The sequence below is a fragment of the Nyctereutes procyonoides genome, unplaced genomic scaffold (assembly GCF_905146905.1).
Source record: "Nyctereutes procyonoides isolate TBG_1078 unplaced genomic scaffold, NYPRO_anot_genome, whole genome shotgun sequence".
Lineage (NCBI taxonomy): Eukaryota > Metazoa > Chordata > Mammalia > Carnivora > Canidae > Nyctereutes > Nyctereutes procyonoides.
The window spans coordinates 9,201,593-9,218,543 of NW_026575117.1; the positions used below are offsets into that span (position 1 = coordinate 9,201,593).

Sequence of the window (16,951 nt, forward strand, 5' to 3'; positions counted from 1 at the left end):
TCTGGGTTTTAAGGCAACAAGTCGTTTGATTGTACAAAGTGAGGACCAAATTTTTAGAGGGTTTCTTAAAATTTAATTCAAAAATAAGTTTTGCAAAAGGATTACTTGTGAACCCAGTGACATATTTTTCATAATATAGTTTTAAGTTCCACCACAAAGTTAATTGCATTTTGTTAGAAATGAGTAGAACCAACATTTATTTATAGGTGAGTTTGTATTTTTTGTTTGCTTACTTTTTACTTTCTGTGCCATAGTACCATAGGAATGCCTTTTTATTTAAACTGTTAAATAAATATAGTATTTTATATCCTGTTTTCTTAGGTTGGAAAATCACCAAAGGATAGGTTATGCCAAAGGGTAAGTGAATCTCCCATAACTAGAGGTATAGCTGTTCATCTTGCGCTTTGCACAGAAAACATTGTCTCGGGCATGCGCTAATCATGTTCCTTTGTAAAAACAGGATGTGGGGATGAGTGACACAGCAATGACATCTTTCCTTGGCTCCTGCTTGGATCTTCTTCAAACTTTAATGGAGGTAAAAGAGGTATATTTTCATTCTGAACTGCCCCTAAGGTATTAAATGTTTTTAAAATCTTTGGACTTAGGAAAGGACTACAGAAAGAAGTTTTTTTCATTTATTCATTTCTAAGTTTTGACTTAGCCTCCCCAAATAGTGTTTTCTTACAAAAAAAAGTTAGATTTGATTTTTTTGTTGTGGTAATTTGGGGATTTGGGAGAGAAAAGGGCTTTGCACTTCCCTACTTGTAAGCTGTTAAGGTATTTATTTTGCAAGCTGTCATTTCTCCGATTCTGAACACGATTCTCTGTTCTCCACACATGTAGGCCGATGTGAGCAGGGATGAAATGCAAGTGCCTGTCCTGGACACGGAGGATGCGTGGCTCTCTGTCGAAGGACCTATTTCCATAGTGGAACTGGCCCTCGAACAGAAACACATCCACTACCCTCTGGTGGAGCACCATTCTGTCCTGTGCTCCATCCTGTATGCGGTTATGAGGTTTTCTCTGAAGACTGTGAAGCCACTTTCACTCTTTGATAGTAAGGTAAGTGCCCAAAGGACTTCCGAGCCATCTCGCAGCTGAGGGATTAGCAGGTGCAGGCAGGACAATAAGCAGGACTGTCTTGTTAAATAGAAGTTGCTCAGTACTTCTGTGACGTGTAGGGGGTCACCCGCTGGGGCGCTCTGCTCGCTGTCCCTGGCCTGTAGTTCTGGCTCACCTTCACTGTTCTGGTTCTGTCATTTTGCCCTAGCAGCTGTCTGCCATTCTCCTTCTGCATCTTCTTGGACAGACTCATTTACTCCCTCTTGTGTATCTGCAGGCCTCACCTGTTAACTAAATTCGAACCGTATATATATATTTTTTAAGATTTGTTTTTTAGAGAGAGAGTGTGTGCACATGAGCACAAGCAGGAAGGACAGAGGGAGAGAGAGAATCTCAAGCAGACTCTGTTCTGAGCACAGAGCCCAGTGCGGGCTCCGACTCACGGTCGTGAGATCATGACGTGAGCCTACATCGAGAGTCAGACGTTTAACCTGCTGCCCCACCCAGGTGCCCCTGCAGTGCCTATTTCTACTGAATGCCTCTTAGGATGTGCTCTGCGGCTTCAGACACCCCTTACCTGGCATACACCTCCACCCCTCGCCCCCACCTGCCCTTGACCTAAACTGCGGTTCCTCCTGAACCCCCAGGGGGCTGGTGCTCACTGTGGCCCGCCTCAGGTGCAGAGCCATGAGGTGCCCTAACTCACTTCCCTTTGGGACCCCCATCGGCTGTCAGTCATTCTTGTCAGCTCTTCCTTACATCCTATCTGTCCCTCCCTCTCCATCACTAGGGCTGTAGTCTGTTTAAGGAAAAACCAAAACGAAGTGCCTGGCTCAGTACTCCCCTCAACAAGGGGGTTTGTGAAGCCAGAACACAGCCAGAATTGGACAAGCCTGTGGTGCCACCAGCCTCAGTGCCTCTCACCCTGAGGGGCCTGAGACCGTTGGCGACTCCCGCGCACACAGAGGCAGTGCAGTTGGGCTAGTGAGTCGAGCCCCAGCTCTGCCGTCTACCAGCCTCAGCTTTCTCATTCAGAAGCGCTCATTCCAGGGCCTATCCTAGGGTCGTTGGGAGGGTAAGTGACATACTGCACGTGAAGTGCTTGGCACCATGTGCAGTGTAGTAAATGATAAATGGTGCTTCACATGTGCATGCATCTTCCCCACCCCAAAGGTCCTCGTGTAGAGTTATTCTAAGGGTCTACCCTTAGAATAACTTAGACTGCTGCGTGGGAACTATAGAGTCACAGACTGTGTGTGGGTCAGTATGTGCAAAAACTTTTTTTAAAAGATTTTATTTATTTATTCGATGGGGGAAGAGAAGGAGCCAAGTTGGGGCAGGGAGGGGCAGAGGACAAGCAGACTCCCCGCTGAGCATAGAGCCCAACGTGGGGCTCAGTCCCAGGACCCTGAGATCATGACCTGACCTGACCTGAAGACAAATGCATAACTGAGCCACCGGGTGCCCCTGTGGAAAAACTGTACACCAGTGATGTCCAGAATGCAGTGGGTTGCCCTAGGACGCCTGCTGTTCCTCATCGCTAAAGGATGAGTAGCTTCATCCTAATTGGCAGTCACACTAGATGACCTGTAGTCGTAGATGATTTCATCTAGAAAGTCCAATAGAAGACACCTGGGATGACCTCAGGTGTAACCCAGGTAACCTGGTGGGAAGCGGTAGGCCTGGCACGAGGGCCTGGGCCTTTCTGACCTCCGGAGGCCAGCACTCTTTGCTCTGTATCACATTTCCTCCTAAGGAATTTCTGAAACTCAGCTTTCTGATGTTCTCCTTTGGCTTTTCAACAGGGTGTCTTCAAACAGTTGAATAAGTGTTATTAAAAGGATGCAGAGAGACACTGTGTCTTACTTACCTATTACTGCAGAACAAAGTACCTCAAAATTTAGTGGATGAAAACAACAGACATTTACTGCCATTTTTGTGGGTCGGGAATATGGGTCCCCACCTATTGAGTTGTCTGTAGCTCAGTGTCTCACATGTCTGCAGTTGGGGTTTCAGCCCATCTCAAGCCCCCACTGGGTGGAGACGGGATCCCCTGGCAATCTTACACGATTGTGGGCAAGACTGTTCTTGCCACACACACCTCTCCAGAATAGGGCAGGTCACACCATGGTAGCCGGCTCCCTCCGAGCAAGTGAGAGTGTAGAGGAGCACCCAGGGCAGAAGCTCCAGCCCTTTTGTAATGTGATCGTGAACACGGCACACTACCGTTTGCCTCACTCTGCCGGCCAGGCATGTGGACCAGGAGAGGGGGATCGTACGTCAGGGGCCACCCACCACATACTGGATAATTGCTCTAAGGGGTAACTGAATACAGTCCTAAAATGTTACTGTTCGAGAAGACAAATCAACCATGAGTCACTGATGAAATGACTTCAGTTTTTAAATCTTTTGTCCTGCCCTTAATAATAATCCCTACTTATCTGTTTTCTTGGTATTTTCTCTCTCTTTAGGGGAAAAATGCATTCTTCAAAGACCTAACTTCAATTCAGTTATTACCTAGTGGGGAGATGGATCCAAATTTTATTTCTGTACGACAACAGGTAAATTATATTGATTTTATTTTTGTTTCTCAGAAGAAAACACTAAATCAGAAATTTAGCTGACCTTAAAGGATGACCACTTTCAAGGTATTCTTGAAAGCTAATTTCCCTTTCAGTGGTACGTTTCTTTTTGGTAATCTTTTTAATTTCCATGGAAAAGCCAACCTCATTGACAGGAAAGCCAGTTACTTGACTTAGACATTTTTTTACTGATGCACACTGACTGTGCTCTGTTCTCCTCCGTTTGCAAGTTCTTACTGAAAGTCGTCAGTGCGGCTGTCCAGGCCCAGCATTTAGCTGTGAAGGACGGAGAGTCCTCAGAAGAAGCACCGACCACTCCTTTTGGGAAAGACCAAGATTGGCCAGTTCTAGCTGTGGATTTGGCTCATCACCTGCAAGTCAGTGAAGATGCTGTTCGAAGGCATTACGTGAGCGAACTCTACAACTATGGCGTGGACCACTTAGGAGAGGAGGTGAGCTCACCCTGTGAGCGGGGGCTCAAATGACCAAAATTAGAGTTGGAGTGACGAATCCGTAAAGGCTCCAATAAAGGTTTTTGCTTTTCCTTTTGTTAGGACTTCTGAACACAAAAACAACAGAATATTAAAATCTAAAACTGTAGGGCACCTGGGTGGCTCAGTCGGTTAAGCATCTGCCTTCAGTTCAGATTGTGATCTCAGGTTCCTGGGATCAAGCCCCACATCGGGCTCCCTGCTCAGCAGGCAGTCTGCTTTTCCCTCTGCCTCTCCTCCTGTTCATAATCTCTCTCTCTCTCACACTCTTTCTCTCTCAAATAAATAAATAAAATCTTAAATATAAAACTGTAGTCAAACTGTTTCTGGTCTGTGTTTAATAAACCCCTGCAGTGTGCCAGGCCTGTACTGTGTAGAGGCATAGCAGCACACAAAACAGACAAGGCTCCTTCCTCATGGAATTGATGGTCTACTTAGAAGCCAGAAGGCATGTTGGATTTTTTTTTTTTTTTTTTTTTGAGCCAGCATGCAAGCATGGGTAGGGTGGGGGTGAGAAACTTAAGCAGGCTCCACGCCCAGCAGGGAGCCCAGTCAGTGCAGGGCTTGATCTCATGACCCTGAGATCATGATCTGAGCTGAAATCAAGAGTCCGATGCCCGACTGAGCCCCGCAGGCACTGCAAGCGTGCTAAATTTTGTGCTGAGTGATAAACATTGTGAAGAAAAATAGGATCATGTGAATAAACAGGAGCTACTACATAGGGTGGTCAGAGGTGACCTCTGAACTGAGTCCCAAGGATAAGATGCAGCCAGTCACCCAGGAAACTGGGGCAACAATGCCTGAGGCAGAAGTGATGAGAAGGTCCAAGGGCCTGGGGCGAGACTAGCTTGGCAGGGCCCGAGACCAGAGGGCCAAGCGGGAGACCACACATGGCAGGCCAGGATAAAGAAGTGGGAGGGGACTGGGCAGGTGGGCAGGGGGAGATCACATACCTCATAGTGCATGGTTTTTCACAGTATTTTCAGGAGCCGTTAGGTTTTAAGTAGTCATGATGTGATTTAATTCCCTTTTTTTGCCATAAACTTAAAAAAATGATTTTTACAGTCACACTGAATTAAAAAATTAGGGTGATAGGCACTAAGGAGGGCACCTAATGGAATAAGCACTGGGTGTTGGCAAACTGAATCTAAATAAAATATTTTTAAAAAATTGAGATATGAGGCAGTGAGCAGAAATTTGAATTTTGAACACCAAATTTGATTTGGACTTTCTTTTGGGTGTACACATGGCCACAGCTGAAAGATGAACTAGAAGCTCTTGACTGGTAAAGCCTTTCCTAGAGTAAGCCGTGTGCCAGGGTCAGCCGGCCGCGTGGCCGCTCTTACTGTGCCCCCGTCCATGCGCCCCCCCCGCAGGCCATTCTCCAGGTCCAGGACAAGGAGGTCCTGGCCTCGCAGCTGCTGGTGTTAACGGGGCAGAGACTGGCTCACGCGCTCCTCCACACGCAGACGAAGGAAGGGATGGAGCTGCTCGCCAGACTTCCACCCACTCTCTGTACTTGGCTCAAGGCCATGGTAAGTACAGGAGGCTGAGCAACCGGGTCACTGGGTGCTCTCCTAGATGGACATTTACTAACAGTTGGGGAGAAACTCTAAGCGGCAGGCCTAAGTGGGTTCCAGAGCGCTTACTGGGCAATCTCTATCCTGACCCCTCTTAAGGGAGGAAGCGTTACTGCTGTGCGGCGCTGATGGGTTGTTCTTGTGTTCCGTTTGCAGAATCCCCAAGATCTTCAAAACACGGACGTGCCAATCGCAACAACGGCTAAATTAGTAACTAAAGTAATCGAGCTTTTACCAGAAAACCACGGGCAGTATGGTTTAGCCTTACACCTCATTGAGGCTGTGGAAGCCATCTCTCTCCCTTCCTTATGACCCTTCCGTACTAAAAACGGTCTAAAACCGTGTGACTCTTAGTGCATGGTAATTTTACATAGTAAGATCTGGAATTTTATGGAGGAAGTGTATGTCTTTCTTCTTTTTTAAAATAAAAATACATACTACTTTTTAAAAGTGCAGTCCTGGCTAAATTCCACTCCTTTGGTTAACATTGGAGATAAAATGCAAACAAATATCAATTATACCATTAATTACTAACAGATGTTTTACTGTTTATTTCTAATTTAAGCACTTAAGTAGCTTAATGGGTAAACTTTGCTATTTCAAATGGGTTATAATTTACAGATTATGTTATTACCAGATTCTATATTTCGTACTCGAAATGTTATTGTAATTAAATTTAAATGTGTTCATGTATAGTCCCCATCAGTAAAATTAGAGAACCATCCCACTCGCTTTTGTTGGCATGCTTAAATCCAACATACTGGGCTGCCGCCTGGAGTTCTGGATGCGGACAGGTTCTTTCCCAGAGGTTATGCTGCCGCCACCGGAGGAGGATGACCTAGCTTTGGAGGAGGAATGGGTTCGAGATCATCATATTCATCAGAAGGGACACTGAACAGAACCCTTAACCTGTTGTACTTGCCAAAGTTGAGAATCTGAGATGCAAGCAACAAAGCAAAATTAATTACAGTGTAAGTTAAGATTTACTTTTTGCCAAGATTCAAAGTTGTATCCACATCAGGTAATTGTAAAAATGTATTATCTTGTAAAATTTATGTTTAAAAAAAGGCAAAGATGCTAAAAAATTTAAGTCCAATTTATTTTTCCTACGAGTGTTTAGAAATGTCTGCTTCTGGGATACGGTAACGTTATCTGTTCTTGGGAAGAATACAGAAAATGTCTAGTGATATTACAGCTTTGCAAACCTACCTCACAGCTGGGTTGAGAGAATAAAATACAACTAATTTTGTACCCTAGAGTGCCTAGAGCAGTCCAAGTGCTGAATAATTATTTGTCGATTAAAACCAGATTAACCAAAACTCTATAAAAAGTGCTTTGAGCTCTACAAATACCGAGTATTTATTACGGTGTATCTTTGGAATGTAGCCATACGGTGCAATTATCGATCTCTGTCATGGATCACGATTGTTATTCATAGTAACTCATTGTGATAAAGAAGTTTGTTGCTTCACGTATTTGTAAGAAGCCAACTTTAGCAACTTGTGGAGTTGAGGAGTATGCCCCTCAAGAATATAAAGAAAAGTCTCATGTTTGAGAATATCCCAGTGTAAATTCTTTTTAACTGAAGGATCACACCCAAATAAGAATAATTGTCTAAAACTTAATGATTACCATTTACTTTAAAAATCTTGAAAGATAAAGCTTTAAGATGTCTTGAATATTTGGGTGAGGGCCTGGAAGTCTGATGGAGGTACACGCTCCGTCCAGTAGCAGCACGGAACAGGTCCTTTACGCTGGTCCAGCCTCTCAGCCTCTGCTTGGATCTCCGCCGGCCCGTCCAGACGCAGTCATAGATTTCTTGTAAACCGGCCTAGCTTTATGTAGTCACATTACATGCATTCTAAAAGATTCGTTCTTCCTGTGATTTTTCTAAATACTCTGAAAGTAGTATGAATTTTGGAGGCTGGCCAAAGAAACTTTAAATCCTCACTTTGATTCTGTTATCACTTTTGGGGGGAGAGGGAGTACCTAATAAACATGTTAGATGATAAAGCTGGTTAGACTCATTCTGGTAGGAAACATAAACTTGGGGATTGTTGAGATTATTAATAAGCCGAAATATGGCTCATAGGATCATAACAAATCATTGAATTACAAACCTGTAGTTACATTTGTAATCCTAAGATTTACCATTCAAGGAATTTTAAGGCAATTCTGAGTTATAAGGTTAATAAGAAAAGCAGTTAAATGTCTTACTGTTTCATCAAGGGCTTTTTAAAAATAAATCTGAGAGAAGAAATACCTATGTACACATTCTGTAACAATGAAGAGCCACAAATAATTAGATTTCATGAAGAACGGGTGATTTCTGAAACAAAGGTGGGTCACACTTCCTGCTGGGAAGCTAGTAACTAGTAGTGTCTCTCCAGAGAGAACTCCCACCGAAGCCCCACGCCCCTTTCTTCACCTAGGCATCAACAGTAACCTAGGCATCTGTACCTTGTTAAATTCCACTGCATAATGCTGAAGGAAACAGAAGTGTCTTCAAATAATCATAACTTCTACATTACAGGTTGTGTTTAGATGTAGAACTTAGAAGAGCCACATAAACATAGGTGAAGAGGAACATAGCACCAACCTTCTAAATGCTTCCATACTTTTGCAAAAAGAAAAGAAATGGAGAGTTTCACCTTTGGTAGAAAAATTCATCTAAGGTCAAAGTAAGCACTATTACATTTAAATTGCTATTTTTTTTTTAATGGTTGATTACAACTTAAAATCAAAACAGATTTAATAATATTAAGCTTACATGGAATATAATGTTCACTTAAGAGTTGCTGTGGTTCATTCATTTATAAGAGACAGATATTTTTAAAGTACTCCATAGCAACAGTGAAAACCCTCCCTCACCCCGACAGGAAAGAATTTGTTGGGCTTCTAAAAGTTAGGTGTCTGCTGAATAGAATTAGTCGTCCCTGTAAAGGTTTTAATCCAATCCTGAACTGTTTATAAAACGCTGTTACCTACTGTAATGTACTGTAAGTAGTGACATTCTGTACATACTTCTATTTTCTGTGTCTGTTCATTGTTGTGAACTTACGTATATTAGTGAAATAAATTTTCAGCTTTCATGTTTCAACATTCATAAATATAAGTATTAATATTTTGTTTCCTCCTCTTGTGCAAGAATAACAAGTTTGGTGATGTTTTCTCTAATGCAAACCAAAAAACCTAGCTGTTGCGTAAAGGATAATGTTCACTAGTGAGGCCGAATGAAATCTTTTTTTCTAAGGGAAACACACCTCTGCCATTCTCCTCGGAGACCATATTTTTTTACTTGATTTTTGCAACTTCAGAATCAATTTCCAGATGCCTTTATTTTTAGACATTATAGAACTTAAATACTGAGTCAAGAAGCTTTATAAAATATAAAACTTTTCTGGTCAGCCACATTTAAAGTCACACATTCTTCAGTGTATCTGTTCTCAATAAATCCATTATGGATATGTGTAGGTCCATCTGCATATTTAGGTTTTTCTGCATAAATATATATATATATATAATCTAATACAGGAAAAGCTTGTAATTCTGAATTTGCCCCTTACGCCACTCCTCCTCCACTCACGACCTAGATCTAGGCTTGCTTCTCCCCCGTGTTGTGAAGAGTCCATCGGAACTCTCGGCGCCTTCTTGCTCACAGAGCTGCCACCAGCACGCTGAGCTCTTACTTTCCGTTGACGACTTCTGCGCATCGGGGGCAGAGTGTATCTGAAGACTCAGCTGTGTACTTCCAACAACGAGGGCATTTTTCTTTGGTAGTTGGCATGACAATTACTTTATATGAAGACTCTTCACGAATATCACCACCTGTGAGAAAAAGATTCAGGAAGACACTGAGGGGCATTCACCTGGTCTCCCTATTTCCTATCGACTGACTGGTTTTGCCAGTGTTCCTTTTTCAAAGCTTTCTCCCTCTCCTGGGTAAAGCCAGTCAGTATGACTTCGTTTCCCACGTTCCGTCACCAGCTGTGACGTGGACTCGCACCCCGACCACTGAAGACCGCTGAGGAAGCAGAAACCCCCCGAGTGAGAGGTTAACGGATTCTCCCCGGGTCTCAGAGTTCTGATCTCCTCGGGCAGCGCAGGCCTCTAGCTCTTCATCCGGGCACCGTTCTGATAAGTGACCCTCCCTCTACAGCTACACGAGAGTTGTAGAAAGAACCAAATCACGGTGACAACTGCAGTGTCCCCACATAAACTTTGGTGTAGGGGGGCGTCTGGGGTCGGGCTCCAAGCAGGATGTGGAGCCCGCCTAGGATTCTCTCTAGCTGTCCCTCTCTCCACATCTCGCCCCTACTTCAAAAAGAAAAAAAAAATTCTTGGTTTAGACAAAAGGAGACAAAAATTTCTCCACTGTCAATACTCCCAGACTTCAGAGTGAATTAACTACAGTAAGGAAAGTTACTTTCTAGCCGTCATACGAAGAATGTACGTTCACACTTTCAAAAGCTGGCGAGCATCTTTACCACCTGGTCAGTGCTCCCAGGCCTCACACGTAGACTGAGGCCCATAGCAGAGCCTCCCGCCTCCTGAAGGCACCTAAACACCTCGAGGAACACAGGCAGGTCACCGTTCCCACAAGGTCGTGTTCCCGTGCGCACCGCCGCGGGGAATGAACGAGGCCGACAAAAATCCTCTCTCAAATGTCCGCAAGCCGTCTGCTCACAAGGTGCCACGGTGGGAAGGGCTCCGCCCAACTTCTTAGCCCTGCGTTAAGAACGGCTAGCTCTTCACATACGGTGTGCAAGGGAGAAATTTCAGAGTCCACACCGGGGAGGGGGCGGCCTAGGCAGTCCTGGGATCCTGGGTGCCAAGGAAGCAGGACACGAAAAAGGGAGGCCGACCCGCATCACCTACCATGACCCTTAGCCACGGGAAGGGAAGCCCTCGCCTGGCTCTGGCCCTGTTCCCAAGTTCATCAAGCAGGACACTTCGGAGAGGGGGTTTACAAACTTGGCCAGTTGCCATAAAAAGATGTTCCAAGAACATAATTGCCTTTAGGTCAGACCTGATCCACCGCAAAGCTGGAGGTGACTGGGATTATCCCTGTTGTCTGGGTCCCACCGGTTCCTCTCGTCTCCTCCTTACCTTCTAGGTTGATCAGGAACGTCCCTTGGCGCTCGATTACATCCGTGGTTACGAGTGGTGGATCCTGAGAGAGTAGAGTTGTCTGGGAAGCCATCATTAGCTCGTTCAGCTGAGAGGTGCTGGAAGTCTCCTCCGCTTGCAGCATCTGGGAATAGGATGTCAGAGTGACCGTCTATGGGTTCACTGCAAATTCTGGCATCCAAAGCGTGTGACCCTTTGGTACCACGATCTCCTAGGCTGATCTTATTAAATCAATTCTTACAGGAAGGAAAGGGATTTCTGTTGTGTTTTGTTTTTAGTTTTAGAAAGCAGGGGGATGGGGGAGGCAGAGAATCTCACGCAGACTCCCTGATGAGCGGTGGCCTCAATCCCACCACCCTGAGCTGAAGTCAAGACTCGGCCGCTTAACCTACTGAGCCACCCAGGCGCCCCTAGAATGAGAGGTTTTAACTAAAATATTTTCAGGCAACAGCCCATCCGTACTCTGTACGTAATATACTCTACGCCAGGCGCTTCACTGTGCTGGGTGCTAAATGTCCGTCGTCTCTAATCACCACAGTGTTTCTTATCCCCATTTTCCAAACAAGGAAACCTGCTCAGAGCGGCTACTGCCTCATGGTTCTCAAGCAGTAAGTGGCGCAGCTGCCCGTCTAGCCCAGGCTTTCCCTGTGTCCTGCCTCCCACCCTAGGAGAGGTGTAAGGAACTATCTAAACAGACCTGCTTTTAGCAACACAGACCAATGGTGGCAACTGAATAACACAGAGACTATGTGCTGTATTCTGAAGTGAATAAAGTTAGATGTTTGATAAGCATTTTTACATTTTTCCTTATAATTCTCTTCAAAATGAGTTTATAAGCCAATACAGACATTCCTTTAAAAAAAAAAAAAAGTCAAGGGGCACCTGAGTGGCTTAGTTAAGTGGCCGACTCGGGAGTTCAGCTCAGGTCACGATCCCAGGGTCATGGGCTTGAGGCCCGTGTCAGGCTCTGTGTGAGTGTGGAGCCTGCTTGAAACTCTCCCCTGCCTCCCCTCCCCCTCGGCTTGTGTACTCTCTCAAACAAAAATTTTTTAAAAACTCAAGAAAAAACAGGCAATTCAGAGAGCTTAATTTGGTCTTAACAAGTTCATTCAAGTTAGTAATTCATAAATGCAGGATTCCAAGTAACAGCTACTTAGTGTAATCCCTAAGAAAAGTACATTATTTTTTAAAATCCCAAACTACTTTTTCCAATATAAATGATCCAAACAACCCGTATTTTTTTTAAACTTAAGAACTCATGGAGTCAAAAGACACACAACATGTAGGAGGAAAACCCAAAACTAGGCTATGTAGCTTTGGCTAGGCCACAGTTTCAATGGTCTTCAGTTCCCTTGCTTATAAAACAAAGGAGACAGAGCCTCCCAGCTCATACACTTTATTTTTTTAAACATTTATTTATTGGGGCACCTGGGTGGCTCAGTGCTTTAGCGCCACCTTCAGCCCATGGTGTGATCCTGGAGTCCCGGCATCAAGTCCCACATCGGGCATGGAGCCTGCTTCTCCCTCTGCCTGTGTCTCTGCCTCTCTCTCTGTGTCTCTTGTGAATAAGTAAATAAAATCTTAAAAAAAAAAAATTATTTTAGAGAGAGCACACATGTGCCGGGGGTTAGACAAAGGGAAAAAAAGAGATAGAATCTCAAACAGACTCTGTGCTGAGCGTGAGCCCAGCACAGGGCTCAATCTCACCACCCAGAGATCATGACCTGAGCGGAAATCAAGAGCTGGACACTAAACAGACTGAGCCATCCAGGTGCCTCCCAACTTACGAATTTTAAAATGTGTATGAATATCTTACTGAAATAATCTACTGTCTGATCAACAATCTCCTACACACTGTAAACCTCAAATCTAAATTACAGTACTAAAATTTTAAACTGAGCTTACTGACCAAATGAGTTGGTCATTTTTAGCAAACTATGATAGCAGTAAAACTTCAAAGAAAATATTAAGAATCCCGGGCAGTCCTGGTGGCCCAGGGTTTAGCGCTGCCCTCAGCCCAGGGTGTGATCCTGGAGACCCAGAATTGAGTCCCACATCAGGCTCCCTGCATGGAGCCTGCTTCTCCCTCTGCCTCTCTTTCTCTCTTTCTCTCTCTCTCTCTCTCTCTCTCTCTCTCTCTGAGTCTGTCATGAATAAATAAATAAATAAAATATTTTTTTAAAAAAAAGAAAAAAATATTAAGAATCCCAAGAAGAAAATCCTAATGGTCTTTTTGGAAATAAAAATAGGATGAATGCTTTGAGATGGCATGGTAATTTGCTGGAGCAAATGAATTTTCTTCAAATCTCCTGAGGACAGCCCAGGTGGCTCAGCAGTTTAGTGCCTGCCTTCGGCCCAGGCTGTGATCCTGGAGTCCCGGGATCGAGTCCCACATCAGGCTCCCTGTGTGGAGCCTGCTTCTCCCTCTGCCTGTGTCTCTGCCTCTCTCTCTTTCTGTGAGTCTCTCATGAATAAATAAAATTTTGTTTGTTTGGTTTTGTTTTAAAAAATATCTCCTGAGAAAAAGAGGGAAATATTTTTTTTAGATTTGCTTTGAACCTGGTCCAGATGGACAAAATTCACAGAAAAGTAGGCCCTTAACACAAAACCCTCAAGTTTTGTGTAGTGTAATAATGTCATCAGTTTCTATCACTTACCTAAATAGCCCTGAGAATCTGCATTTCAGATAGGACTTGTTGCAACTTCCCTGCCCCCACTAATGAAGGACGTAGCAAGAGAGTACATGTTTTGTAAGAGAAGGGAGAGGAAGTATCGAAAAGGAGGAAACAAAGAATCCGTGATAGTATTCAGGATTACAAGATTACTAAACTAAAAAAATCTTACTTATACAGAGATTTTTAAAAGCCAAATGTCAGGTGAAACTTTAGGACACTAACCTCACTTCCAAAGGGATAAACCGCCACTCACCTCTATTATCTCAAAAAGCAGCCCAGGCTCGATCACAATGATAACCTCGTACTCGGCTGCGTTTTTACCAGGGATGCTTCCAAGGAACGAATCTCGCATGGCACACGTGCTCTCTATCGCTTCCTCTAATCCAGGCTTCTTCCAGATAGAACTAGTTCTAATCCACCCAGTACGAAATACACTCTTGGGTTCTTTGAAACAAAGAAAAGAATAATAAATAAACAAAAGTAAAATAATTTACATATATTCTAAACTGTAGAGAACGTACTAACCATTAAATATTTTACTGTTCGTGGGAAATAAGAATTGGTATTTATGGCAAATATTATGGAGCCATTCTAAATGCCTACCAAACATTTATATTCACCTTTGGAAATCTAAACAAAGGAAAATACATAATAAGATCCCAAAGGGAAAAAAGGATACCTCAAAGAAAGTAAAACAGAAAAAAAGATCCCAATATTAACAATAGTTGTCTCTGGAGAGTAAGATTATGAGTGGCTTTTCCTCCTCTTCTAGATTTTTGTAGTTACTGATTCTCTGTAAGCTTAATACAATCAGAGGGAAAAAAACTATTATAAAATCATTCATTAAAAGGCACTAAACTTGGTTTTTAAAAAACCTAAAATATATTTCAGACATTTAGATAGTGAGGAAAAACCGATTTTGCAGCATAGTCAAGCCGCTCACACACTGCAGAAGGCACCCTGTCAAGGTGGCCTGACGCCATCCGGAAATCCATGTTGCTCCGCGACAATCAAGTGCAGAAAAGACTAAAGGCCCGAGACATGTTCTCTACAAAGTGCTCACCGTGGGCGAGAAAGTGCCCCTTCCACGAAGTGGGTGAAATCAGAAGTCAGGGCCCTCATCAAGGGTCCTTCTCATTTCGAGGACCAAGCGAGTATTCCTTACCTTTAGCATAAGGTACGTGCTGGAACACTTCTTCAGCCAAGTGAGGAAGAATGGGAGCAAAAGAACGAACCATGACATCCAGAATTTCGGCCAATGCGGTCTGGCAGGAGCGCCGTTTGGGGTCGCCTGCCTTCTCACAGTAGAGCCTGGACAAGACCAACGTGCTCAGCAGGGGACAGGAGAGTGCCGAGCCAGGAGGACGCAGGACGCGCCTCGGGTGGTTCACTCCTACAGCAGCTAACCCTACGTCTAATTTAAGAATAAGATGCTGTCATAGGACTTTATCTGTAAGTCCTCTATTCCACTTTCCTCCGTCCGGGTGTGCTCACCTCCTCCAAAACCTCTCTTAGCGGCTGTGCTGCATCCAGTTCTGTCTCTGAGAGAGCTAACTGCGTGTTGGAGGACGACTAACATGTTAGTTGATGGTACGTATCTTACAATCTTAGCGTGTGCAGAGGACTGGGAGTTACAACCCTTGAGGTGCTAGGGGTTGGGGCTGACCCTCACGTCGGCTTGGTTGCTATCAACGAAGTCCAAGCACCAAGCCTTCCCCTAAAAGGGTCTGATCTTAACGTGATGCTATTGTGGTAACAGGTGCCTGTATGTTGGTCTCTCCTCCTTAAAATTTACAAACTCCTGAGAAGAGGTACTATATTCGTCACCTCGTATTAGCACCCGCTCCCTCGATCAACATGGCACAAAGCACATTCCTTGTATGATCTCTTTACATCATCACACTATGAGGTGTGTATGCTCACTTGACTCAAGAACTCAACTTATTAACTGCACGGCGCTGCCCTTCTTCCTCACCCCTGTACACCCAACACTTGCCAAGTAGACACTCAAGAAAGATCTGAATGTTTTAATATTCAGTCATACATACCTGTCTTTGATTATGCTGAAATAAAAGTTAGAGAGCTCTCTGGTATAAAATGCTCGTAACAGCCGAACAACTTTTCCAAAATCATACTGTTTATATGAATCGGTAATCTAGGGAACAAAAGTCAAAATAAATTGGAAGTTGGGGTAAGCAAACAAAAATGCAAGTTGTCATGGGCAAAATGTGTACCTTTTCAAACGATATTTCAAAGGCAGACGGGTACAAAACAGGAGACATGCAAGAGTGACTGAGGATCTTTAAGACATTTCGGGGTATAGAGTTCAACAATCAGAAAATACTGAAATTTCTATTCTGGAAACTATAAAAGAACACTTCTCAAAAGAAGGGATCAGGTTTTAAATGATAAACCACACCATCTGAGAAAGGGGAACCCTCCTGCACTGTTGGTGGGAATGTGACCTGGTGCAGCCACTCTGGAAAACTGTGTGGAGGTTCCTCAAAGAGTTAAAAATAGATCTGCCCTACGACCCAGCAATTGCCCTGCTGGGAATTTACCCCAAAGATACAGATGCAATGAAACGCCGGGACACCTGCACCCCGATGTTTCTAGCAGCCATGTCCACAATAGCTAAACTGTGGAAGGAGCCTCGGTGTCCATCGAAAGATGAATGGATAAAGAAGCTGTGGTCTATGTATACAATGGAATATTCCTCAGCCATTAGACACGACAAACACCCACCATTTGCTTCAACGTGGATGGAACTGGAGGGTATTATGCTGAGTGAAATAAGTCAATCGGAGGACAAACATTATATGGTCTCATTCATTGGGGGAATATAAATAATAGTGAAAGGGAATGAAGGAGAAAGGAGAAAAAATGAGTGGGAAATATCAGAAAGGGAGACAGAACATGAGAGACTCCTAACTCTGGGAAATGAACTAGGGGTGGTGGAGGGGGAGGGGAGCTGGGGGTGGGGGTGAATCGGTGACGGGCACTGAGGGGGGCACTTGACGGGATGAGCACTGGGTGTTATTCTGTATGTTGGCAAATTGAACACCAATAAAAAATAAATTTATATATAAAAAAAAAAACCCACACCATATGAAAACAGCAAAGAGTGCAAGTTGCCAGTCAGTGTTCCCTCATTTATGCCTGAAAAGTAAAACTGGGCAAAAGCCCGCAGGTGTGTCTCTGACATATGGGTACATGGGAGCAGCCACACGTCTAACTTTTGAGAAAACACACATTATCTGGGTTTATAGATAATGAGAAAACATCTTACGAAACACACAGAATACTCATTTCAGGTATTTCTATACTTTGAGGGGTAACTGCAGATAAAATAGAGGCCTACTTTATTCCTTCCTGTTGGGAGAAATATCTAAAGCTAATCTTGGGAGGGAAACGGGGTCTGAGGGGCAGAC

General features: G+C 43.9%; 2 protein-coding genes across 5 annotated transcripts in view; one reads left to right on the forward strand and one right to left on the reverse strand.

Annotated features, from left to right (window-relative positions):
• The window catches only part of RAB3GAP2 (RAB3 GTPase activating non-catalytic protein subunit 2), a 93,771-nt gene extending 84,964 nt beyond the window's left edge, over positions 1-8,807 (forward strand). For 3 of the 4 annotated variants that reach the window (XM_055334279.1, XM_055334281.1, XM_055334282.1), the window contains exons 29-35: positions 322-357; positions 461-544; positions 844-1,062; positions 3,534-3,623; positions 3,875-4,096; positions 5,512-5,670; positions 5,872-8,807. In XM_055334279.1, the coding sequence (XP_055190254.1) occupies positions 322-357; positions 461-544; positions 844-1,062; positions 3,534-3,623; positions 3,875-4,096; positions 5,512-5,670; positions 5,872-6,027 (966 nt within the window). In that variant the 3' untranslated portion in view covers positions 6,028-8,807. The remainder of the gene's footprint in view (positions 1-321; positions 358-460; positions 545-843; positions 1,063-3,533; positions 3,624-3,874; positions 4,097-5,511; positions 5,671-5,871) is intronic. The other variant, XM_055334280.1, reaches the window with a different exon arrangement.
• A 227-nt stretch (positions 8,808-9,034) lies between these two features.
• IARS2 (isoleucyl-tRNA synthetase 2, mitochondrial) overlaps positions 9,035-16,951 on the reverse strand; it is a 57,773-nt gene continuing 49,856 nt past the window's right edge. The window contains exons 19-23 of the mRNA XM_055334283.1: positions 15,569-15,675; positions 14,686-14,831; positions 13,774-13,964; positions 10,825-10,969; positions 9,035-9,543 (exon numbers count right to left, since the gene is read on the reverse strand). Of these exons, the coding sequence (XP_055190258.1) occupies positions 9,401-9,543; positions 10,825-10,969; positions 13,774-13,964; positions 14,686-14,831; positions 15,569-15,675 (732 nt within the window). The 3' untranslated portion in view covers positions 9,035-9,400. The remainder of the gene's footprint in view (positions 9,544-10,824; positions 10,970-13,773; positions 13,965-14,685; positions 14,832-15,568; positions 15,676-16,951) is intronic.